Raw genomic sequence first — 27,745 nt, forward strand, 5'->3', positions numbered from 1 at the left:
TGTTTATGTAGGAAAACCTGCTGGATAGCCATCTCTAGCAGGGTCAGGCTATATCTCCTGGACCAAGAGTAGCTATGGAACTGATTGGTCTCTTAACATTCAGACCAGATGATGGCTGACCATTTGCTCCAAGATTTTTTCTACACAGCTCATTAAGATGACACTCCAGCAACTACCAGCACACATGCAGTCCTTTCCTGGTTTGAGGAGAGGTACTGAAATTGCCTCCCTCCATGAGAATGGAAATTTTCCTGTCCACCATATTGAATTAAAATATTCTAAGAGATTTTCCTTTGACACCATTTGCATGTTTTGCATCATGCTCTATGGATTTAGTGACAACTAAATGCAATATTAGAAGCCTCAGGCAATGCCACATTCAGCACCCACATGGAGAAATGGTTGTTGTAGGACTCAGAATTGTTGGACCAAAGCCCAACTCACCCTTTTCCAAAGTCACACAGTAGTAGCAGAATTCTGGATCCTTGCTGGCAGTAGCAGTTGCCATTGCAGAGTGCTCTGCCATTTTCTGGGTGATGTCTCTATGTATTGTTTGGAGTCACTCCAGCTTCAGCACCACTGGGAGTCACTCCAGCTTCAGCAGCACTGCTATAGGCAACCAGCTGCATTTACCAGAAATCCTCCTGATGGCTTCCAGTATCTTCACAGAACAAGTGAGCAGAGTCCAGGAAAACATGCCATTCCCTTTGCTTGCTCTCCTCAATTCCACATCAAACTCTGGCTGTTGCCACTCAAAAGGCCGTGAGGTCTTCTGCTGTTTGGTGGCACTTCACAGAGCCACACACCTGACCCCAATTGCTGAGTGGCATGCATCAGTGTATCAACATACAAGCTACCATAGAGGATGACCACATGCCTTCAGGATGGATAAGTTGGCAGCAAGGTGGATCACATGTGTCATATGGCCCACCCATTCCTAAAAGCTAACATGGCATTCAAATGCAGTGAATTGGCAGAACAGTGTCCATTAGCTCTGCTGATCATACATCTTGATGGCTTCCTATCAAGTACTGCTCTATTTGATAGGTGGATCCAAAGTAGTAAATGGCCACTGGAATGACCATCATCAGTAACCTCACAGTGGAGAGAATATGCGAGGGTTATGGAGCAGAGAGAGTGTTCAACAGATGGGGATGACCTGGTAACTGTGTTGAAATGTGTGGGATCACCTATGTCGAGGATGCACAGCTCCTGAGATACCATGAGCTTCTCCAAAATTGGCAAGTATAACGGGATCCCCATCATGCATTATGGGCACCGAAGTCTCTCAATAGGAGAAATAATGAAGGAAGTTGGTCTGTAAGATCTGTGAGAGCCTCAAATCTATCATGTCCTGTGGAAGTAAATGAAGTGAGCATATAGTGATCCTTTGACCTACATGAGTTACAACTGCAACTGCTTGCAAGTCAGCAGCCAAGGATAGAGCAGAAGAATTGTGTGTGTTATTCACAAACATAGCTACTCATCACTTGGCTATTTCCCCAATCACCTCACCCTTGCAGTGGAGGGTATAGTGCTGTAGCCCAGGGGTGTCGGTAAGTTTAAAACATGTTTCCTGTAAATACAAGCAAAGGGACATTCCTGCACTAGGAGTGCATCTACTGATTCCCCATTGTACTATGGGGCCATTTTATTGTTGAGGATTTTCTTTCACACTGTCTCTCTGTCAGGGTGGAGATCCTTCAATGGATGGAGGCTCAATCAGGTAGCTAGATGGTTCCCCAGGCGGATTTCATACTCTATTGTCTCCAAATCCAAACCATTAGAACTTTCAGATATTGTGAGGCCTACATGGTCTCATGGCTTATGATCGGCCTTCTTCTAATGTTGATGCTTCCATTTAGGAGACTTTAGAGTAACATTCATGGCAGTGGCACTAACAGTGCTGGCTTGCTTACTAGAGTCTGCCATTTTGGATGCTGGAGGCTCTACAATGTCAGCAACTGTGGCCTCTTCTGATGTTCTAGGGGGAGCTACAGGCTGTGTATTAACACCACCATCACAACTGCACTTGCAAATGCAGGTAGTAGTGCTGCCATTAGCAACCTCTGTTTGTGCAGAGGAATCATCTTTCAAACTCCCTTTTTAAGAGCTGATGCAAAAGAAGTAGTGAAAGTGGGAGGCTGCATTGCCTTATAGATCTTTTAGTTCTCACCATATGAGATCAGTTTTGTTTTTCTGACCTTCATTTCTTCAAGATACATGCTGCAGTCTTTACTCCAGTCATGGTGATTTCCAGAGCAGTTTACACACATCAGGGTAAATGAACAAATGAAGCTGTCACGGGCAGCTTTACCATTTACCACAAGTGGCACCACCGTTACATTCTAGAGAGGTGTGTCGAAAGTATTGGCATTTACATCTGTGGACTAAACCTGCCTTGATATGCTCCAGAACTGTTGTGCTATTAAGTGTAAGGATAAAGCAACTTCGACCAGTTCACTGTCTACCCATTTCATTATATTTTGTACATCCATGACATTTTCTTGAGCCCACTCATCTTCCAGTTACTCTTTGAGAATATCTATAATATGCCTGCACAACATCACACCTTTGCTGTGGAGTTGTGTAGCTCTGTTTCCATTTCCCAAGGCATTTTGCTTTCTGGAGGTTTGTTGCTTGTTGGGAACTGGAAGTTTCAGCCAGCAGTTTCTCATTTCACTTTGACAGATTTTAAAGTGCCAGCAATGCCCTCTAAACCCTTTTGAAAATAGAAAGGCAAAACTTTCTCAAAGCTGCCCTCTTTCCTTTTAACTTTTAAAAACACTTTATATCTAGCAGCATGCATATTGTTACCTGGGACATAAGTATTTGAATTAATACCTGTATCGGAAAGACTGGCATCAAGAGTCCTCTTGGTAGGATGGCCCTGATATCCACCAGCAATACACCCAGTCTGCTGGGAATTGAAAAGGATAAGCTTGAGGACTGATTCCATCTTTGTCCCACATGTGGCTACGGACGAGTCCCGCATGGCTTGGTATGCCTTGTACTTCTGAGGAGTGTTAGGTTCCCTACAGGTTGCCCGCTGATGAGTGTTCCACCTCAATAGCCATGCATCTCACTGGTGTACAGCACAGTTTGAGATTGAGGGGTTTTGTTTTTAAGAGGTTTTTACCATTCTTGCAATCCTGGCAGTTAATCCAAGATATGTTTTTTCCTTTAACACACAACAGTCCACAACCACAACACACACTGAAGAATGCCCAGAACTCATGGTTACAGAGAACTGGCAGTACTCACCAGTCCCCATCTCAGGAAACCTGGGTTCACCAAGCGCACACCAAGGAAAGAAATGCTGAACTCCCTGAGATGCTTGCCATTTAGAACAACCAGGGAAAGGGGGGTGGACATGTGTGGCTTTACTGAAAATACCATGGACGTGGCAAGCAGCAACCCCCGATAAAACTTTCTCACAAAAGTGCTTGTTTAACAGCACTGTGAAAGAACCTCTCCATAGATTAGAAATGGGAGGAGCCCATAGCAAGTTGGAGCTTCCAGTTCATCAGGAGTGTTCAGATGACATAGTTGGTACTACACTGCCTGTGAAAGGCAGAGGTCCATGCTTGAATACTGTCCATTTTCTTTTGTCAGATATGCCCTATAGTTTTGTATTTAGCTTTTGAGAAGAAATAAAAAGATGCAATTTTCATTCCTCAGTTTTGATTTTTACATTTGGTGAGTGTGATTATTTTTACTTATTGGTCATTCAATTTGAGTGTGTATTTTGTTTTGTTTGTACAAGTGTACATACGGAACAAGATTTTTGATGATGTCCATCTATCAACATAGCAAATGATCTCTTAAACACTGTTAATAAATAAAAGATGTTATTCTGCAAAAAGAATATTAGTACATGTTTCAGCTGAATGTACCATATTCTATAAATTTCAAAAAGACAGAATGTCAAACCTCTGCTTTTCTTCTTCAGATGCTCCATAGGTTTGAAGTGGATAACTGGCATTGGGCACACAAGCTGCATTGGTTGTGGTTCTATAAGGCACATCTTTCTCCAGTCCCACCCGGCACCTTCTAAGTACACACTTCTAACATATACACCATCAGCAGGTGGCTGGAGGCCTGAACGTTCATCCGGGGCAAATATTGTGAAATCCCATGATAAGGAATCAATAGAAATATTTGAACGGCGAGCAGAAGTCTGGAAAAAATATATTAACCAATGTAACAGGTGAAGTTTCCACTCAAAATAGAATAACCCCCATAAGATACTAATGCTACATGGCTTTGGAAAAAAGTCTGATGAAATTTGCAACTATGTATATGATTTTACCATAGTGAATTTTGTATATTTATAAGACAGAGAGAGAGAGAGAGAAAAAGGGCTAGTTTCAAACAATGGCAAATTTTTACATTATACACAATTGCTATTTCATTTGACTCTCATTTGCAGTTTTTGTTGTATATTATGTAACATTGTAGGTAGCCAATATTAATATTTAAAAACATTTGGACCTAACAGTGACAGTCTCCCTATCAAATTCCCACTTTTCCATGGATTCTATTTAATTTGACAATCATTGGTATCACAAAGTATTGAAAGAATATGTTTGCAAGACAGTTACATTTTTAATCAACACTGTCAGCTTATTTTTCTGTAATGACATCAACCTAATGCCGTGTCACACATAATTTTCAAAATGGTCAGACAAATCATTTAAAATTGTTTGTTACATCTAAATAATGTAAGAAAATTTCAATCCAAAATTCTGATCACTATTTCCAGATGCAAAGTGTGCAGTCAATAACCTGACTCAGTATAGTTTCCCCCCCCCCCCCCCCCCTTCCTTCTACATGGAATGACACCATTTCCTGCACACTCAACTGTAATTACATAACCACATTTTTCTAAAGCAGCCTTAACACAGGTGATATTGCTGTAGCCTGCACTTGGATTGAAAATAACAAAAAACCTCTATGCTAAAATATTGAATACAATCTAACATAAAACAAAAGCATTAAGCTTCAGTACAATATTTCAATTTTGGCCAACACTGATAACTTCATTATGTCTTATTTCAAAAAATATATAAGCAAAATAGTATTTTTCTGAAATTCTCAAATTTTATTTATGTATTAGACGTGTGAATACCTGCAACACTGCTGTCAGGAATCCTGTGGGAAAAGTGTAAGCTGCCAACCAGAACAGGACAGGTGGATGTGTAGTTTCTGCCCACTGCGCAAAATGTTCCACTCTGAGAACCAAATCCCGTGACCATGAACCCAGCAGCTTCAAGGATGGGTAAGCTGTGAGGATGTATATTGACAGGATAAAATACAAGCACAAATATTATAAGAACCATTATCACTGTTGTTCAAATTTTACACTACTTTCCCAAGTTGCAAAATAATTTAAGGGACAATCTTAGAAAACAAAAGATTATTAATATTCACTAAGTTAAACAAGGCCAATAATAATAATGATATTATCATTTAGTAGTAGTCATAGTAAATTACACAAACAAATGGCAATGCATCCAGTAATAAAAACAGAATAGTTTCCCTATATTTCCTCTCTACTGTTGTCCACCTTTGTCTCCTGATGAATTAGTCTTTAGTGTAAAGAAAATCAATACTGTGCCTTGGTAAACTCTTGATCACACTTTATTTTGACAGTGTTTATTAAACAAATTTCTACTAATGCACATGCACACGAATGTGTGCGCATGCATTCACACACACACACACACACACACACACACACACATGCAATCATTCTTAAGATGTGACCACATAAATTCTTTTTATTTCATCTTTTGCCACATATTTCTGTTTCTACAAATACTCATTTTTACAGCATTGTGAAAAACTCTTCATTTCCCACTTCACCTTGAAACATTTATTACTGGAAAAATTGAATATAAACATTTGATAAACTTAAGCACTTTCAGCTATGGTTTCTTTAATATTAAATCTTACTGACATTACTGACAGGAAGTAGCACTGTTAAGTTAATTACACCTTATTGTTCCATTTGTTCTATATGTGTGACTTTTGCTATGTATCTTTACTAGTATCTTTGTGCCAGGTACATTTCAGTCTTTAACAAGCAGAAATAAAGTCTGTGGAGAAACTCAGAAAACAAATTATAGACTATATCTAAAAACAAAGATGATGTAACTTACCAAATGAAAGCATTGGTATGTTGATAGACACACAAATAAACACAAACACACACACAAAATTCAAGCTTTCGCAACCCACGGTTGCTTCATCAGGAAAGAGGGAAGGAGAGGGAATCCAATCCCAGGAGCGGAAAGACTTACCTTAGGGGGAAAAAAGGACAGGTATACACTCACACACACACACACACACACACACACACACACACACACATCCATCCGCACATATACAGACACAAGCAGACATTAGTAAAGGGAAAGAGTTTGGGCAGAGATGTCAGTCAAGGCGGAAGTACAGAGGCAAAGATGTTGTTGAATGACAGGTGAGGTATGAGCGGCGGCAGCTTGAAATTAGCAGAGGTTGAGGCCTGGTGGGTAACGAGAAGAGAGGATAGACTGAAGGGCAAGTTCCCATCTCCGGAGTTCTGACAGGTTGGTGTTAGTGGGAAGTATCCAGATAACCCGGACGGTGTAACACTGTGCCAAGATGTGCTGGCCGTGCACCAAGGCATGTTTAGCCACAGGGTGATCCTCATTACCGGCAAACACTGTCTGCCTGTGTCCATTCATGCGAATGGACAGTTTGTTGCTGGTCATTCCCACATAGAAAGCTTCACAGTGTAGGCAGGTCAGTTGGTAAATCATGTGGGTGCTTTCACACGTGGCTCTAACTTTGATCGTGACAACCACTTTCTCAAACACCTGGAATCCTTACCCAATCTGTTACCCCCAGAAACCATCCTTGTAACCATTGATGCCACTTCCTTATACACAAATATTCCGCACGTCCAGGGCCTTGCTGCGATGGAGCACTTCCTTTCACGCCGATCACCTGCCACCCTACCTAAAACCTCTTTCCTCATTACCTTAGCCAGCTTCATCCTGACTCACAACTTCTTCACTTTCGAAGGCCAGACATACCAACAACTAAAGGGAACAGCCATGGGTACCAGGATGGCCCCCTCGTATGCCAACCTATATATGGGTCGCTTAGAGGAAGCCTTCTTGGTTACCCAGACCTGCCAACCCAAAGTTTGGTACAGATTTATTGATGACATCTACATGATCTGGACTCACAGTGAAGAAGAACTTCAGAATTTCCTCTCCAACCTCAACTCCTTTGGTTCCATCAGATTCAGTTGGTACTACCCCAAATCCCATGCCACTTTCCTTGACATTGACCTCCATCTGTCCAATGGCCAGCTTCACACATCCATCCACATCAAACCCACCAACAAGCAACAGTACCTCCATTATGACAGGGGCCACCCATTCCATATCAAACGGTCCCTTCCCTACAGCCTAGGTCTTTGTGGCAAACGAATCTGCTCCAGTCCGGAATCCCTGAACCATTACACCAACAACCTGAAAACAGCTTTCGCATCCTGCAACTACCCTCCTGACCTGGTACAGAAGCAAATAACCAGAGCCACTTCCTCATCCCCTCAAACCCAGAACCTCCCACAGAAGAACCCCAAAAGTGCCCCACTTGTGACAGGATACTTTCCGGGACTGGACCAGACTCTGAATGTGGCTCTCCAGCAGGGATACTACTTCCTCAAATCCTGCCCTGAAATGAGATCCATCCTTCATCACATCCTCCCCACTCCACCAAGAGTGTCTTTCCGCCATCCACCTAACCTTGGTAACCTCTTGGTTCATCCCTATGAAATCCTCAAACCACCTTCACTACCCTCTGGCTCCTACCCTTGTAACTGCCCCCGGTGTAAAACCTGTCACATGCACCCTCCCACCACCACCTACTCCAGTCCTGTAACCCGGAAGGTGTACACGATCAAAGGTAGAGCCACGTGTGAAAGCACCCACGTGATTTACCAACTGACCTACCTACACTGTGAAGCTTTCTATGTGGGAATGACCAGCAACAAACTGTCCATTCACATGAATGGACACAGGCAGACAGTGTTTGCCGGTAATGAGGATCACCCTGTGGCTAAACATGCCTTGGTGCACGGCCAGCACATCTTGGCACAGTGTTACACCGTCTAGGTTATCTGGATACTTCCCACTAACACCAACCTATCAGAACTCCGGAGATGGGAACTTGCCCTTCAGTATATCCTCTCTTCCCGTTACCCACCAGGCCTCAACCTCCGCTAATTTCAAGTTGCCGCCGCTCATACCTCACCTGTCATTCAACAACATCTTTGCCTCTGTACTTCCGCCTCGACTGACATCTCTGCCCAAACTCTTTGCCTTTACAAATGTCTGCTTGTGTCTGTATATGTGCGGATGGATGTGTGAGTGTGTGTGTGTGTGTGTGTGTGTGCGCGCGCGCGCGCGCGAGTGTATACCTGTCCTTTTTTCCCCCTAAGGTAAGTCTTTCCACTCCCGGGATTGGAATGACTCCTTACCCTCCCCCTTAAAACCCACATCCTTTCATGTTTCCCTCTCCTTCCCTCTTTCCTGATGAAGCAACCATGGGTTGCAAAAGCTTGAATTTTGTGTGTGTGTGTTTGTGTTTATTTGTGTGTCTATCAACATACCAACGCCTTCGTTTGATAAGTTACATCATCTTTGTTTTTAGATATATTTTTCCCACATGGAATGTTTCCCTAAATTATAGGCTATGTATCGTAAAAATGCTATATTTCTCACCTTTTAACCATTCAGTAGGAACTCTGCCTTCATAAATACAGACAAAAATATCCTCAAGAGTAGCTGACATTACCACTAAACCCTGAATGCCTTTCTGTAAATCCTCAAGAGATTGTCGGATTGAAACCAATAGCACATTATATCTTGATATCTGCAATAGTGCAAAGTATATATATGATATAAAATTATAAACTAGTGGTTTATGAAACAAAGACATATGTAAATCAATCATTATTAAATGTATGAAGATCTTACACTAAACACTGGTTGATGCATGACATAGTACAAATATTTAAATACCTACAGATTTAATAACACAATTTTAACAGCCAGTGCATATGCTTCATTTGGCATCTTGGATTATCTGGAGCCAAATATTTCTTTTATTAATGGCAAAATACAATATCTTTAACATCATCATTTTAGGAAACATAGTAATAATGCCAACCTAAGTAAAAGTTTGTCAGGAATAAAATAAAACAGTAATTATAGATTAACTCAGAACTAAACTGTATTTGATATCAAAATTGTTAGATATGATTTATACATCTACAATAGAGACAAATGTATGCCAGAAAGAAATTTCATGTGTGCATCAAGTAGTAATAAAAAGTTTCCTTGACATGTTCACAGCCAGATAATAACGTATTTCAGCTAACTGGTCATAACAAGTATTTCTTTAAGAACATATTTTTCAGAGCAGCAATGTGAAAACATACTTACTTCTTGTAAAAGAACTACATCCAGTGGAGTTTTTTCTGCACCAATGAGTTTGTCTGTGGCTTCATAGTCAATTGGATTTGGCACCTTTGACAGTACATCTGCAGCAAGTTGTAAAACCTGCAATTTATTAAATATATTAATCAGCTATGAACATTATAACAATGAAAATAATCAATTATTGATAATATAATGTAAATTGATAGATAAAAAAATCTACTCACCAAGTGGCAGCAGGGGAACACACATATAAAAGGGTTTAACTTTTACAAGCTTTTGGAGCCACTGGCTCCTTCTTCTGGCAGAAGAGTTGAAGGGGAAGGAAGAGTGGTGCAGGAAAAGTACCAGTTCAGAAAAAGTCACACAGCACCCCGGGTCAGGGGAGACTTACTGGATGGGATGAGAAGGAAAGATGGATTGTTGGGGACTGCAATGGACTTGAAAATCTGCGAGCTTAAAGGTGGAAGACAGGATAATATCCAAGACAGAGATTACTTTTAAAACATTGTGCATGAGTTAATATGAGTGAAAAGCTAATTTCATTGTATATAACAGAGGTGTGAGGATGGGCAGTGAAAAATAGACAAGTCAGAAAATGAAAGCTGTCAAAAACTATAATGGAGTGAAGAAAGGAATAGTTGCTGTGAAGAACTGCTGAGACAGAAGGAATTAATGTAAATTAAAGCCAGGTGGATGGTGAGAACCAAGGACATATTGTGGTGCTAGTTCCCACTTGCGGAGTTCTGAGAAACTGGTATCTGGGGGAAGAATCCATATAGTGTGTGTGGTGAAACAGGCACCAAGGTCATGACTGCCATATTGTACAGCATGCTCTGCAACAGGATATTGTGTGTTGCCTATATACACCCTCTGCCTATGCCCATTCATCCTGACTGATAACTGGGTGGTAGTCATGCTGATACAAAAGGCCAAACAGTGTTTACATAAAATCTGGTATAAGATGTGTTGTTTCACAGGTGGCTCTCGCTTTGATAGTATATGTTTCAACAGTTACAGGGCTGGAATAGTTGGTGGTAGGAGGGTGCATAGGGCAGATCCTGCAGTGGGGATGATCATGGGGGTAGGAGCCATAGATGGGTGCAGAAGGAGCATAGTGTCTGGCAAGGATATTGCAGAGATTGGGAAGATGATGAAAAGCTATTCTAGGTGTGGTGGGCAAAATCTCAGACACAATGGATCTCATTTAAGGGCATGATCTTAGGAAGTCATGGCCTTGTCAAAGGTATTATACTGGACTTGAATGTATTAATCAGTTTCTTCGACAAGGCCATGACTTCCTAAAATCATGCCCTGAAATGAGAGCCATCCTGTGTGAGATTTTGTGCACTCCACAATATTCTTGTCAGACCCTATGCTCCTTCTTCACCCATCTCCCTATCCTACGGCTCCAACCCCTGTGCCCATCTCCACTGCAAGGCTCACCCTATGTACCCTCCTACCACTATCTATTCCAGCTCTGTAACTGGCAAAACATATACTATCAAAGGGAGGGCCACCTGTGAAACAACACTTGTCATATACTAGCTGTTATGTAAACACTGTTCAGCCTTTTATATTGGGATTACTACCACCCAGTTATCAGTCAGGATGAATGAGCAAAGGCAGAAAGTGTACACAGGCAACACAAAATATCCTGTTGCAGAGCATGCTGTGCAACATGACAACCATGACCTCGGTGCCTATTTCACCATACATGCCATCTGGGTTCTTCCCCCAGACATCAGTTTCTCAGAACTTCGCCAGTGGGAACTAACATAACAACATCTCCTTGGTTCTCACCACCCACCTGGCCTTAATTTATGTTAATTCCTTCTGTCTCAGTATTTCTTCACAGTAATTGCTCCTTTCTTCACTCCATTTTAGCTTTTGACAGCTTTCATTTTCTGTCATGTCTATTTTTCGCCCTCCTCACACCTCTGTTACATACAATGCACGTAGCTTTTCACTCTTATTAACCTGTGCACAGTGTTTTAGTAGTAATCTCTGTCTTTACCCTGTCTTCCACCTTTATGCTCGCAGATTTTCAAATCTCGTCCAGTGCAGTCCCCAACAATCCATCTTTCCTTCTCATCCCGTCTCCCCTGACATGGCATTCTGTGTGACTTTTCTGAACTGTGCCCCTTTCCCTAAAACTCTCCAGTCCTTTTTCTTGATGCCTCTCCCTTCCCCTACAACTCTTCTGCCAGAAGAAGGAGCCACTGGCTCCAAAAGCCTGTAAAAGTTAAACCCTTTTGTATGTGTGTTCCCCTGCTGCCAATTGGTGAGTAGATTTTTAATTTTTTAATTTTTATTTTTTTTACATTAGCTATGAACCTTAGAATGATTACAAATGGGATATCAAAAAGAATTACCTATTTTTCAGTATGTGTTGGTCATTTTTCATAAAAACACACACAGTATCATTTTTCATGTATCAGACAATATTAAGAAGCTTCAGTAACGTGAAACAAGTTGCAGTACACATAAGTAGACTGCAAAAAGTATTATAATTTGATTTTGTGTCCTAGAAAACTAATAACAAGTGCTACACTAATAATATCTTTATTTTGAAAAGGGAAGTTGCTACTCACCGTATGGTGGAGATGCTGACCTGCACATAGGCACAACAAAAAGACTGTCACAATATAAGCTTTCAGCCAACAAGGCCTTTGTTGAAAATAGACAGCAGACAGACACACACACACACACACACACACACACACACACACACACACACACACTCTCATGACTGCAACTGAAGCCACACTCAGAGAGGCTGCAGTTGTGTGTGTGTGTGTGTGTGTGTGTGTGTGTGTGTGTGGGCGCGCGCGCACGCTTGCGTGTGTGTGTGTGTCATCTATTTTCAACAAAGGCCTTGTTGGTCAAAAGTTTATATTGTGATAGTCTTATTGTTGCGCCTATCTGCGACTCAGCATATCTGCTATTCAATGAGTAGCAACTTTCCTTTTCAGAATATTGTTACATTCCATCCTGTATTTACCACTGTTTAATAGTATTATTTATATGATATTAAACACAGAAAATTATTTAATCATATTTATCAACACAATAATGGAAGACAAATAGTTTACTCAACACACAGAACTACCACTATTATTATTTGCTTTTACGGCCTCATTGGACCACTTTAGTCAATCATTTCCTGGTCCTGTTCTTCAGTAAGCAGACGTTTCATTCTTTCTTAACTGCCCAGTATCTTTTCATTTGTTCTGATCTATCTTCACCTGTAAATGCCCTTTTCATTGTGTGTTGTTTGTCTACTTTTGGTTTAAATCTTATTTTCTTGTCTTTCAGTTTCTTGAGATTTTACGTCTTGTTTTGCAGATGATCCAAGGTTATATCTAGTTCTCCCATATCCTCTTTAATTTCCTTGATCCATCCTACTTGTTGCTCCAGATTCCATAGTTTCTGCATAATTTTTCTTGCTAATCTGGTTTCTGGTGTCCTCATTATGTGGCCATAGAAAGAAATCTTCTTTTTACGTATAGTATCTGTGAAGGGCTCCAGTTCGCTGTACACTACTTCATTCGGCACTAACCGCCATTGTCCTTCCTTCTGGTATTTCTATTTATGTATGTTCTAGCTATTCTTCTCTCTACTTATAGTATTTTGTCGACTTTGTTTCTCTGAGTGACTTTAAAAAGAGTCTCACTTCTGTATGTTACCTCTGGCTGAACCACCATCTTGCAATGTTTTAATTTTCTTTGAATTAACAGACATTTCTTATTGTATGTAGACCATGCTAGTTTTTGAGTTTTTATCATTTTATTGGTTCTCTGTTGCCATGCAGGTTTTACATCCAAGTTGTGTGTTATCTCTCCAAGATTGCTTCACTATTTTAATTTTTCTGTTGTCTAGTGTTATGTGGTCTATTACTAATGGATCTGTTACCATCATCTCGGTCTTTTCGGAAAGATATCTGAGTCCTACTTTTGCGCTATATTTTGCAGGCTCATTATTTGATTTCTAGCTTCTTGTACATTATTAGCTAGTAATGCTAAGTCATCTATGAATCCCAAACAATTTAGGTTTATGTCATCTTTCTTGGTTCCAATTGTTATGTTTTTAGGATTCTCTTAGTACCATTCTCTCATCAAGTGTTCAAGAGCAGTCGAAGAGCAGTGGTGATAGATCATCTCCCTGTCTGAACCCTGTTTCAATCGTAAATGGCTCAGATGGTTCTTCCCTGAATTTTACTTTGGAGTTGGCATTTGCAAGGGTTAATTTTATCACGTTTTATAAATTTCGGATGAAGTCCAAAATTTCTTAATATGTCCAACATAGAAGATGTGTGGATGCAATCATAAGCTTTTTTGAAGTCTACAAAGGTTATGACTAGTTCCTTCTGTCTCCTTTTGTAGGCATCCATTACTCATTTTAATATGATGATCTGTTCTGGGCAGCTTCTCCAGGGTCTAAATCCTCCTTGATATTCTCCTAGCTCCTTTTCAAGATGATCTTTACAGCAATTGTAGAGAATTCTTGACAATATTTTATATGTGCAATCCAATTTCCCTTTATAGTTGTCTAGATTTGATTTTTCGCCTTTTCCGTGTAATGGGTGTATGATAGCTGTAGTCCATGTTCTGGCAGCTCTTCTCCAATCCAGATTTTAACTATGCAATGATGTAATGATATCTTCAGGGGTTCTGCTGTGTATTTCCAGAGTTCTGCAAATGTTTGATCTTCACTTGCTTTGTAGTTCTTGAGCTCGCTCAAAGCTTATGGACTTTCTGAACTGTCGGTGGTTTTATATTTTATGGTGGGGTTTTTATTGGAGTTTCTGCATTTATTTCAAGAAGCTCAGGAGGATCCTCGCAATTTAGTAGTTTGTTAAATGTTTCTGCTAAAATTTCTGAATTTTTTTTATCGCTATGGGCCATCTTATTCTTTTTATCTTTCAGCATTAGTGTTGGGGGATCATCTCTTGTGAGTTGTCTACTAAATGTTTTGCAGTAGTATCATGAGTTTGTCTTCTTACTATTTGTTTCTATCATAGAAAGTATATCTTTTAGATATTGATGATTAACCCTCCTTAAAGTTTTTTGAGGCATCTTTCTTTGTTTTGTGAGTTCCAAGTAAGATTCTTCTGTTTTTTGACTCTGATATCTTAACCAGGAGTGGTGTCTATATTCCACTGTTTTACCACATTTGTCATTTCACCACTGGTGTTTTTCCTAGGATTTATTGGGGCTACTTATTCTTCATATTCCTTGTTATTTATCAATTTATGAGGGTCGATGGTTCTCTTCTATTTTAGGTGGGATTTTCTCTTTCTCACCGGGATGAATTTAATTTTTATTTTTATCAAGTAATGATCTGATCTGGTGTCAGCTCCTCTCAGGACTTTCATGTTGTAGATTTCCTTGTGGTAGTTCTTACCCATGCAAACATGCTCCACCTGCCATTCTCCTTTTGTCCAGTCTGGATGTTTCCAGGATTTAAGTTTATTTGGTATTCTCATGAAGTATGTTGATTTTGAGATCATGTCATGGACTCTACAGAATTCCACCAATCTCATACCATTCTGGATTGTTCTTCATTGTGCTGGCCATTTCTCTATTACATCTCTCTATCTCTTTTCCCTTCCTAATTGGACATTAAAGTCTCCAATTAATATTTAGGTATGATTTTTGTTGATGTTAGTTGCCGTGTGATCCAATAGCTCCCAAAACCCATCCACATCTTCTCTGTGTCCTTTTCTATTATTTTTTTGTCATTAGTTGGCGCATGGGCATTTATTATTGTGTAAGTTCTATTTGCCGTTTTTATAGTTAATGTTGAGAACCTAGGAGATTGTGCTTTGAATTCTTATATATAATCTATCATTTTGAGGTTGACCGCAAATCCTGTACCGAATTGCAGGCATTGCTTCATTGCTCTTTTCCCTGGTATTCTGTTATAAATTCTGTATCCTTGTGATTCCATTGGTTCTTGATCAGCGTTTCTCATTTCTTGAAGTCCAGTTATCAGAATCCCCTGTTGATCCATTTCGTCTGTCAAAATTTTGAGTTTACCTGGTTGAATGAGAGAATCTATATCTATACTGTGCATCACTATGTTACTTATCTGTCCTGTCTTGAGTCTAAGTTTCCGTCTGCTGTCAGTCTTGGGTATTTTCAGATGCTCCGACTCATTTAAGTTATCTTTTAAGTTACTACCTGCCGTATCCGAATGCAGTCTTTCCTGGCTGTTGACAGGCAGTGGAATTTTCCTTAGATTTCTTTCCATTGTTGACTGTCAAAGGTGTTCAAACTTGTGTGGAGCAAGCTCCAAGTTACAACTACGGTTGTGAACCATAGAGGGGTCCAGTTGTTCGGGGTTGAAGGGTAGGCATTTCCTCCATACCCTATAAATGCTATGGTTTTCCCGCCAATACTCGGGTGGCTGATTTATCTGATAGCTTTATGTGAACATAAATATATGAATTTTGAAAGAGGAAAAATAATTATCCATTTTAAGTATAAATAATTATTTTGTAAGAAGAGCATCAAAGTTCTTGGTATTAGCACAGTAAGCAGCAGTTCCTATTCAATCACCTGAAATAACTTATAGGTGATTTAAATGGTGTTCTTGTGACTCATGTTTTATATACGCAAGGTATTTGTTTCCTGAGAGAAGTTTATTAAAGATCTTGCATGTCAATAAATTGTTCTCTCTCAAGTAGAGAGTAAATTTCGAGTCAGCATGGAAATTACATCCATTCATTCATCCTGGTCTGAAATTTCATCAAGAAGCACAACCTTCAGGGACATAGAATGAGTCAAGATATTCATTAACGTAAGACAAAGACATCATAGAAACTTTATCTGTATGCTGTTTGAACAATAAATTACCACTATACTTTCATTTATTCATGCTTATGCTGCTAGTCTGAAAAATGCTGCTGCTGCCTCCTCAGTTTTGCTACACAGTTGCTGTTTAGATGCTATTAGCAGCTCAAAATTAACTCAATTACAGTGGTATTTTTCAAAGAAAATACCTTTTACATCTGCAAATACTGACTGCTACTTATAGTTCATCATTATGTATCATATATTCTTAAAAAAAAAAAAAAAAAAAAAAAAAAAAAAAAAAAAAAAAAAAAAAAACCACTACTTCTTGCCATGTAGGTAACAGAATTTTCCAATTCCTGATTTTAGATATTCATATCATTTTGTAGAATGAGTGGTTAATGAGGGATGTTTCCAATTTTTTTAACTGGTAGGTATTCCCAAATACTTGCTTTATGTTGAGTAGGAGCTTGCTAAGTACATTACTACCAAATGCAGAACTCCATTCTGCACCCTGGACAAGGAGACGAAGTCTGCATGACAATAGTTTTTGTGTCTTGTACTGTGGCTATGTATATCACATTTCATTTGAAACTGATTTTTATTATCACCAACAAAAACCATTAAGGAGTAAACATGTCACGAAGTAAGTGTAAGAATTCCAAGATCTTAAAAAGACTTGTCCACTTCAGTCAGAGATGTTTCTGAGGGCATAACAAGCTGAACTGTGCTTACCCATGTGCTAACTCTAATTTCATTTGTTATCCACCAGCTGGGCCCCAAATGAATTCCACACATTCCACTTTATTCATTTATGACCATTAATGTATACTTCTGGCATTAAAAATCATTATTGCTTGTTTGAAATTGCACAATACGAGTCTTTGTGAGATTAAGACTTAAATTGTTGGCTGTGTACCACTGGAAGTCCTATTCAACTATTGTCTGAGCTGTGTCTGCTAGCAGTACACTTGTGTTTTCAGCAAATTTTATAGTTATTGAATTGCCCTTTACCTTTGTTTACTATTATTGATTACATCACAGTGCATCAAAAATGACTTATTATGAGCTGTAAATGTTACTTAAAGAGTACATGTACTGGCACATTACCAGAAGCCAACCTTTTGAAGAAGCTTCTACATGATTGCTGATTTTGTCTTTATCCAATATCTGCAATGTTTACTACTTTTCTGAGGTACAAAGCTACATACCTATTTAGTAAACCATAGGAAAATAGGCAGTAGGACTATGTAAAATATACTAACAAAATGTGTTTTCAGTGAAACATGAACTCTGCCAAGATAGCTAGCCTATTTACAATTTTTTGATTAATTTATGTGCCTAGTTATGAAGGATTTTGTGTTTGGAGCTTTATCTTTGTCTGACCATTAAAATGTTAAGACTGCAACGTATCACATAATGGAGGAGTTCAGCATCAGACAGTCACATTTAAAAGTAGACTGTTGGATATTATGAAGCTATCAGATGAAGTCCTTTCACCAGAAGTTTAAAAATGAACACATTCATACATGCACAGCTCACAAACATATGGACACTGTTGTCTCCAGGAGTTAAGGCCAATTGCAGAAAGTATCAGAGTGATCTCAGGGGGGTGGGCAGTGGGTAGTGTCTAAGTTTCATAATATGTACGTTTAAATAGCTAAACTTCTTGCAATTCTGTTAACATATTACTTAATTGTGGCTGGTATAGTCAGTTTTGGGTTCTTCATCTTACTGCTCATGTCACTGAGAAACATGACAGTTACTGAAAAGCCTCAAAAGCTCTCATATACACTATGTGATCAAAAGTATCTGGACACCCACAGAAATGTATGTTTTTTATATTAGGTGCATTGGTCTGCCATCTACGGCCAAGTACTCCATATCAGTGACCTCAGTAGTCATTAGACATCGTGAGCAAGTAGAATGGAGCACTCCGTGGAACACAAAGACTTCGAATGTGGTCAGGTGACTGGGTGTCACTTGTGTCATAAGTCTGTACGTGAGATTTACACACTCCTAAACATCCCCAGGTCCACTGTTTCCGATGTGATAGTGAACTGGAAATATGAAGGGACATGTACGACACAAAAGCATACAGGCCGACCTCTCTGTTGACTGACACAGACTGCCGATAGTTGAAGACAAACATCTATCCAGCCACCACACAGGAATTCCAAACTGCATCAGGATCCACTGCAAGTACTATGGCAGTTAGGTGGAAGGTGAGAAAACTTGAATTTCATGGTCAAATGGCTGCTTATAAGCCACACATCACACCTGTAAATGCCAAACAATGCCTTGCTTGGTGTAAAGAGTGTAAACATTGGATGATTGACAGTGGAAAAACGTTGTGTGGAGTGACGAGTCATGGTACACAATGTGGCGATCCGATGGCAGGGTGTGGGTATGGCGAATACCCGGTGTACGTCATCTGCCAGCGTGTGTAGTACCAACAGTAAAATTCAGAGATGGTGGTGGTATGATGTGGTTCTGTTTTTCATGGAGGGAGCTTGCACCCCTTGTTGTTTTGGGTGGCTGTATCACAGCAACAGGGCTACATTGATGTTTTATGCACCTTCTTGCTTCCCATTGTTGAAGAGCAATTCGGGGATGGCGATTGCATCTTTCAACAAGATCAAGCACCTGTTCATAATGCACGGCCTGCGGCAGAGTGGTTACATGACAATAACATCCCTGTAATGGACTGGCCAGCACAGAGTCCTGACCTAAATTTTATAGAACACCTTTGGGATGTTTCAGAATGCCAACTTCATGCCAGGCCTCATCGACCAACTTTGATGCCTCTCCTCAGTGCAGCAATCTGTGAAGAATGGGCTGCCATTCCCCAAGAAACCTTCCAGCACCTAATTGAATGTATGCCTGTGAGAGTGGAAGCTGTCATCAAGCCTAAGGGTGGGCTAACACCATACTGAATTCAAGAATTACTGATGGAGGGCACCATGTACTTGTAAGTCATTTTCAGTCAGGTGTCCAGATACTTTTGATCACATAGTGTATATTGCCTGACAAAAAAAAAATGAAGCACATGGATTGGAAGGAGGAAATAAAATGAACCTTCATGGACTGGTGGATATGTAACATTACTTCAGTGATTACAAAATAAAGTCATATTTACAAAGAACTTGGCAGTATGAGCCCCCCTGTCAGCATGGCATTGCACCCCCTCTGGCCAGGATTCATTCACTGATTTGGTTGTGAAGGGTGTCGTAAAGCCATTGTATCCTCTTCTGAGGCAAGCTGGCCAAAACTGTTGTAACTGGTCCTTGATGTCTTGCATACTGTCACTCAGACCAGAGTTGATGTCTGAGCTAGTCCTGCATATGTTTTATTGGGGATATATCTGTAGCTCTTACTGTCCACTTGAATACCTGAGTATGATGCACTCAGTTCACACAGACATGTGAATGAGCTTTGTCTTGCTGAAAAATTGCATCTCAATATTGTTTCATGAGGGATAACACATGAAGGTGCAAGATGTCCATGAGATACTGTGGTGCCATTAGAGTTCCCTGAATCACTATCAACTGTGACCTGAAGTCATACCTGACAACTCCCCACACCATGAGGCCAGGAGTGATACTGCTGTGCCTCCCCAAAACACTGGAAGAATGGTACCTCTCCCCATACACACAGACATTGGTCATCTTTGTTAGTGCAGAAGCATGATTTATTGCTGAACACAATGCAAGAACATTCATCAACAGTCCATGCTTCCCAGTCACTGCACCACTCCAAAAACAGCCATCTGTATTGTGTTGTCAATGATCACCTATATTCATGGGACGGTAATTCCTAGTCCAGCAGCTGCCAGTCTGCGACCAATGGTGTGGCATGACACAGAGTGTTTCAGGAAGTACATTACTTGTTCTTGGATGGCAGGCGTAGTTGTAAAGTTGTTACAGTGATCTTGGTACACAATACGTTGATTTTCCCATGTGGTGGTCAGATGTGGTTTATTGTAACCCCGATCAGATATTTCTGCTGTCACATTCCCATGCAGTCGAGCATTGGACCACTACCAAATTTGAATGCCGTACAAATGTGGATATTTAAATTCAACCAGCTGGAGAAATGGAGGTCCACAACTCAGTCCCTTTCAGACTGTCAGATGCTGATAATGCTATCACACGAGTATGCGACATCTCCCTGTCCTTCACAGAGATCACTTAACGTCTAATGCTGTTTGTACCCCTTATATATCCTATCACATTTGGTAACAACACCAAACATGAATAACACTAAACATTCTGATAGCCTTTCCACATTTCACAGAGAATTGCAGCTCTAATCATATATAAGGGGCATTCAAAAAGAAACAAACTGGAGGGATAATTACAGAAACCAGTACCTGGATGTTAGAAGCATTAACCCTGGCTGTTGAGACACTTGTCCCACTGTGACACAAGGCAGTGAATGGCTGTCTCATAGAATTCCCAGGGCTGCGATGTTAATCAGTTCCACACATACAGCTGGATGACATCGTCTGACATGAATCGTTATGTTGACGTTCTTCTTTGATCAAGATGGTCCCCTTCTGATACACTTCCTGCAGCATGGGACAACAGTGAATGCCCAGCATTACTTCCAAACCTTGACCACCCTTCGCCAAGCGATCAAATCAAAATGACCACCATGGGGTCATTCTGCTCCACGACAATGTAAAGCCTCATATGGCCAACACAGTCATGGCACTCCTGCAGAAATTCCAATGGGAGGTTTTCGGCCACAGTCTGGAACTCTCTCCCTGTGATTATGCCATTTTTGGTCCCCTTAAAAAGGCTCTGAGGGGCAAATGATTCACCTCGGATGACGACATCCAGCTGCATGTGCGGAACTGGTTAACATCGCAGCCCCAGGAATTTTATGAGACAGCCATTCACCGCCTTGTATCACAGTGGGACAAGTGTCTCAACAGCCAGGGTCAATACTTCTAACATACTGGTTTCTGTAATTATGCCTCCACTCATTTCTTTTTGAATGCCCCTTATACAAACCCATTTATGGTATGTATGTGTACAAAGTCACATTAACATCCAGCTAAGTTTTTAGGTGCTTAACTTTTCCTGTCAGACAGTGGATATTTTATGTAAAAGCATTAAAAAATTCAGTCTCTGGTTACCCCACTTCAAGTTTGCCTTTATTTCTCTAACAGTGTGTGATATTTTGTTTGGTGACAGAGGAACTAATCTTGAAAGTAGGATATCACTGACTCCACAACATTCAGGTATATCATGTAATATTTTACCTCTAAGCAAAATGGTCAGTAAAATGTAACTACACTGAAATATAAAGAGAAAAAAGTTTTGCTCTACGTGGTAATCAGTAAGGTGTAGATAAGAGCAGCAATGTACTTTACTTTAAAAGGAAGATTAATATAACATTCTTATAAGGGGCAAACTATTATGTTTGCAAGAAAGACATTAAAATCATTAATTCAAAATTATTTTGTTAGCTTTTTAATCAAAATTTTAAAACATAAATTAAGAATGAGGCTTCCATGGGTGATTACTAAGAAATGGGGAGACAGCCCTTAATTACATGTCAGTAATAATTTATGGGACCAACGTTTTATCTAGACATTCAGATTGGAAGGCTTGATTGATGGTGATGAAATATGGATGGGCTCCTCGCCTACCCACACTGCTTCATTGTGGTGAAAATGTATTATGCGTCACACAATGTCTCACTGACTACTAAATGACACTATTGACTTGAGATTTGAGGGCTCCATTGGGATGTTGTCTGTATTAATTCCTGGCTCTCAGATTCATCAGCTCTGAGTGTACTGTTGCTATGGCAGAGCACAGTTTATATGTCTTGTCAAGCTCTTTGGGCTCTGATTAGCTATTGTAACATGGGTAAGATTGGTTGAAGCCTTGTGGTTACACATAAGTTTTTGCCTGCCCAAAGCAGGGGGTATATGCGGACAAGGAAGAAAAGTTCCTGGATTTCCCGGTTAAAAATACACTTTTTCCCAGGTGAAAACATACTGTTCCCTGTTAACTGACAGTATATTTTCTCTCGGAACTGTATAACTTATAAGTCCTTTGAATGATTATGGTTTTTTACACAGGTGTAGAATTTCCCGGCACTTTAGAAAACTAAACACAGAAAAAAACGTGTTTTGGAAAGATCTTTGATGTGCAGCAACATGTACGCTGCATATTTTCGTATTACGAAAGTATAAATTCGAATCCCACCAAACACCGCATGGTACTTTCTGAAGCATTGAAATCAAGATTGCAATGTCACATGATCTCGCCAGCCAGTCACAGCTGGTATTCAGAGCTTAGGACATGTGATGTAGTCAACCAATAGCAACATCATTGTTAAGTAGCGCGAACACACAAACAGAAAAAGTTAATGGTTTAAATTAATATACATTGTGTTGCTACATGAAATGCAAAGCTTTCACATATCATATTGGTCTATAAGATTAATACGCTGCAAGAGAATCTAAGCTTTCACATACAATGTTGGTCTTTTATGCGTGTATCACAATTTAAGATATATCACACAAAGATGCCAGGAAAATTTTTAATAACGACATAAATGTCTGATCTTCTGGGCTCGAAATTCATCTAAATGGCTCATCATCAAAGAGTTGATTTTTAAGTGAGAGTCAAACACTCTGTGATTTAAGAAATCCATCATACATTATCACACATAGTTCCGGTGTAACTGCCAGAATGGTACTTTGATGGTAACACTTTTCAAACCACTATTCAGAATATTTTCCCGCGACCTGTTAGAAATAGGTTTGTTTCTGCAGTTGCCAGAGAGAGCCAGATGACAGGCATCACCACGCTTGCGCAGCTACAATGTCATAGGGAGCCCGTATGTTCATATGTGTAAAACATTAAAAGATCTTACATTATGTCATAAAAGAAACAAGACAGAGGATACTCCAAGAGAATCAGAATTTCGTGACCCATACTAAAACGTGCACATTTAAAGTGCACATTTGTATGTCCAGATTCCCAGTGAAATAGGCCATGACCTGATATTAAGCTTTTCAATGTGGTTTTTGGGATGTAAATTTTCTTGGAGTACCAGTACTGTGTTATCTCACGTTTTGTTCTTTATTATGACATAATGCCAAACGTGCTAGAAGTTGAAAACGTACACTTGAAATGCAGTGAATGGTGTGCGGAATTAAACACTTCGTTTCAAATATATTGTCTGCCTCAGCAGAAAAGATTAATAAAAGAAAATTTCTTTGGCAAACCGACAAAAATAACTTCATTGTTCTGCAAGGCAATTAATGCTTGACTGTCAGAAAGGTGGAAATAAAATAAAATCTGCAACTAATAACACATTTTAACCTTCCGTAATTATGTGAATATATTTTAATTCACTTGATACCTCCTGGCCACAGAAATCTGATTTGTTTTCATTTGATGTGAGAGCAGCAAACGAAGAGGAAACAGCAAAATCACTATATGTAAACACGTGTCATGTGGAGACTACCCACTTCCCCACTGTAACTCAGACTGCTCTATGCATCAGCCCCAGATCTCTAATATTTCCCGAACTGGGGCAATACTTTGCCATTCCCTTGAGCATTTAAGATAGGACGTCAAAAATTAAAAAAAAAATTGAATTTTCAAAAATATGTTCGTTTTGTAGTGCACATCTTTTGTGCATAAAACATATGTGTTTGAGAAAATGTAAGACATGTTATTTGGTGCAAGTGTGCCAAAGTGCAGTGCCTCGTCTGCTCACACCGCATTCTTCTAACGCACGTCACTGTAATTCGCTCTGTGGAATTGAAACGTGTATATTTTGTAATGGATCCCATCAAACCATATTCAGGACAGTGGAAATTAAAATGTCCTGTGGTGCCTCTCCTGCTCATAGTCAGCCGGTTTGACATTCTGTCCCTTTACTCTTCAGAAAATTTGCACTCTCTGTTTCATATCAGCTAACAACTTGCTGCTGTGTGTGACATAAAATTAAATATAGGATACATAAACCCAGTAAAGACATGAGACAAGTAAGACAATACACATTCCTTCAATCCTTAGCTCCTAGAATTTTTTTCTCTCTAATCTTGGTACAGCTTTACACGGCATGCTTTCCTTTCTGCGAAAGAATCTGTTACCTCGTCAAACGTTTTGCTACATGAAAAGTCGAAATGTCGTTGTCTAATACTGAAAAAGCTGTTAATACAAATAAGACCCAAGACTGGTGTGGTTTCTCAATCTGATTACGTCTATTTTGTCACTGTCTGCTAGATAAAACAAAATAGGCCTTTCTAATACTGCAGCAATTGTAATACACACAGAATAAATGAGACTGTTTTGGCACAAACGGTCTTTTTTGTAATGACAGAATATAATTCACAAAGTTCCAATATGAAATGCCTATTAGGCCTACTACAAGCAAAAAGCTTTATGTTAGGAAATAGTTTCACACTTCGTTCATACATCTCCAGTTTCTCAAGCATGAGATCGAGAAGTAGTAGTACGAAATTTTTATACAAACTTCGAATCGTCATATTGTTCCATAATTTGTGTGATGCCCCCATTTCTTCTCCTTCCTCATTCTAACAAACAGTCTTGTTATCACTAATTCTGTAACCATTCCTGGTAATGTTGAAGCTTATTCGCAGGTTAACTTCACTAACTCTGCCAGAATCACCAGTTTAGTTATCCTGCAATTATTCTCCAGTTAGGCGTTGTTACATGTTCGTACAACACACTTTCCATGCTTCTTCCAGAATAGAACTTAAAGCAGCTGCTAGCCGGGGACTGTACAACTGGCCCTTACTAGTATAGTGAACTGCCCAAAAATTTTCTGTCAAAATTTCATTTTCTTGGATACACAGAGAAGGTAATATGTAACCTTTCTTACTTGTTATTCATTTATTTCCACTCCTGTAGTCTGAATCTATGGATTTCACTAGTAATTGTAACAATGTTCACCATTTGCAAACCCAGTCAACCACACAATCAGACAGCGGTTGGCATTCATCCGTTCAGCTTTCCTCTGCTCAGCTCGTATAGCCCCTTTTGTCTGTAGGAAAGTTTGTTTCTACATGCGACGAGGATTCCCCTGACAGAGGCATCATGTACACTATGCACGCATTCATAAATCAACTTACGATTCAGTCAGAAATCAAATTAGAATGTGTTCAAAAATGTTCAAAACCGACAGGGATGCGTTTAAAAGTCATAATATGAATAATCGATAGACTAACGTGCGCTGGATGCTAGTCACTTTGTGAAATAAGGTTTTTTTCCCTCAAGAATATGAATTCCCCCCTCCAAGATTTGTGCCTGCTGCGCATGCATGAATCTGGCACCGTCTTCCTAAAGCCTTTGACACATTTTGCTGTTGGCAGATGCTTGTATGAGCAGTGTTTTATTGCTGTATATGGCACATTTCCCTTGCAATTTAAGTTTTATTTTCATTTTTTCTCTCCTTCATGTTTTATTGCTGCAGTATTGGGATACAGTAATATACTTTGTTAAGTATCGGTTCTTACCAATCAAAATTACAAAAATTTAACTGCAAATTAAAACAATGAAAAATTCCTGGGTTTTTCCCGGTTTTCCCCCGGATGAAAAAACTCCCAGGTTTTTCCCAGATCTCCTGGTTGTCCCGGGTCGTATACATCCTGCCAAAGTGAAAGAATAGGAAGTAGTGGAATGAGGGAACTTGTGTAATAAGTCACAAGCATGTGCAGCAACTTTCACATTCACACTTTTCTATCTGTAATTTGGCTAAACAGAAAATAACATTGACTTATGAAACCTAACTGTTTCCATTGCTTTTTATTTAGGTACAGAAAATTGCAGAACTCTAAGATTTGAAGATAAAACAGTGCAGTTGGTAGATGAGTTCTAAAATGTCAAATGGGGTATACTGAATTAGGGTTATGAGAAGAGTAATTTACGAACAAGGAATGTCAAACAGAAATAACAAGGCTTGATTTCAAAATAAACAACATGTGAACCATGAAAATCATTCAAGTCTATGGACTAAATACTTGACGTTCATGAATGTTTGTGTGTGTGTGGGTCTAAAACGTTAAAAATTTTAAGGCATGTGGGACATGTAGTCAGGCAGATTGATGGTCGATAAACTGAGAGAGTTTTTTGATGTTGCAATGTGTAACAGATGAGTGAGACAGTGACCTAATGAAAGGTGTGTGGATCACATTACAAGCCATGAAGGAGAATAACAAGGATGCATTCAGCTGAAGACCATAATGCACAGAAATTCAATGAATGTCAAATGGTTTATGACAATTATTTCAAAATAAAGTTTTGTGTGTGCTAGTCATTTAAGCCAAAATTATAAACACAGTATTTGACATGCAATAGACTATCATTTAAATGAAACTTACTTAGTAACTCAAACATATTTAGTAGGGTACAAACATCACCTTTTCTTCCTTGCTTTCTCCTTCTCCAGCAGCTACTTGCACCTGCATTGACATAAGTGTTTCAAACATACTTCTTGTCTCAGAAATCAGAGATGTGATATCTGCATTTGAGTGCTGACCGAATGCCTCTGGTTGGTCGACATTTGGAAGTAGTGCTATATAATCTTGGTAGGACTGGAGAGAGCCATCTCTTGGTATTACATAGGTTGGCAGGGAAGAAAGCCTATGATGCAATAATCAGAAATTAATTTATTAATTAACCTGTAAAACTATTTCTTGCTTTTTAAGCTATTAAGTTCTCAAAATTATCACACAGAATTATATTTATGCAGTATAATGCAGAGTATATTCACTAAGTCCTCCTGTGACACATCGACCTAGCTTTGGTGCAGTGTCTTGCATGCCTAAATGATGCAGATGTGTAACCATATTGGAGAGGTATTTATGGACAGGCCAGACCAATATATTGTTCCTGATGCAGGACGGCAACCTTTTCAGTTGTTACAAGAGCAGCAGTCTGGACAATAGACTGATTCGGCCCTGTAATATTAGCCAACAGCAGATGGCTGAAAGTAAGGGTGAAACAAAGCCATTGTATTTCCTGGGGGCACATAAGTTGTTGCCAGCCAAAAGTGAAAGAATAGTTTAATGGTGGTGACATCCTCCTGGGTAAAATATTCCACAAGTAAAATAATCCTCCTGTGGGATATCTAAGCAGGGCCTACATAGGAAGATGTAGTCATCAGAGGAAAATAGAGTTCTACAGGATGAAGCATGGAATATTAAGTCCTTAATCAATTAGGAAAGTTAAAGAAATTGATAATGGAAATGAATAAGTTGAATTTGTACACAGGAGCAATTATTGATGTGCAATGATATGAAGAACAGGATTTCTGTTGCAGTGAATACAGGTTTATAAACACCAAATCAAATAAATATAACGCAGGAGTATTCTAATAATGACAAAAAGGGGTTGAAATGCAGATAAGCAATTACAAAGAGAACATGGAATGAATCATCATAGCCAATATAGA

General features: G+C 39.4%; 1 protein-coding gene across 1 annotated transcript in view; it reads right to left on the reverse strand.

Annotated features, from left to right (window-relative positions):
- Nucleotides 1-27,745, reverse strand: part of LOC126195572 (dynein axonemal heavy chain 2) — a 957,657-nt gene that overhangs the window by 13,359 nt on the left and 916,553 nt on the right. The window contains 5 exon segments of the mRNA XM_049934198.1: nucleotides 3,934-4,180; nucleotides 5,132-5,286; nucleotides 8,781-8,931; nucleotides 9,504-9,620; nucleotides 26,712-26,934. Coding sequence (XP_049790155.1) covers nucleotides 3,934-4,180; nucleotides 5,132-5,286; nucleotides 8,781-8,931; nucleotides 9,504-9,620; nucleotides 26,712-26,934 — 893 coding nt within the window.

This window comes from Schistocerca nitens, chromosome 7 (assembly GCF_023898315.1).
Source record: "Schistocerca nitens isolate TAMUIC-IGC-003100 chromosome 7, iqSchNite1.1, whole genome shotgun sequence".
Lineage (NCBI taxonomy): Eukaryota > Metazoa > Arthropoda > Insecta > Orthoptera > Acrididae > Schistocerca > Schistocerca nitens.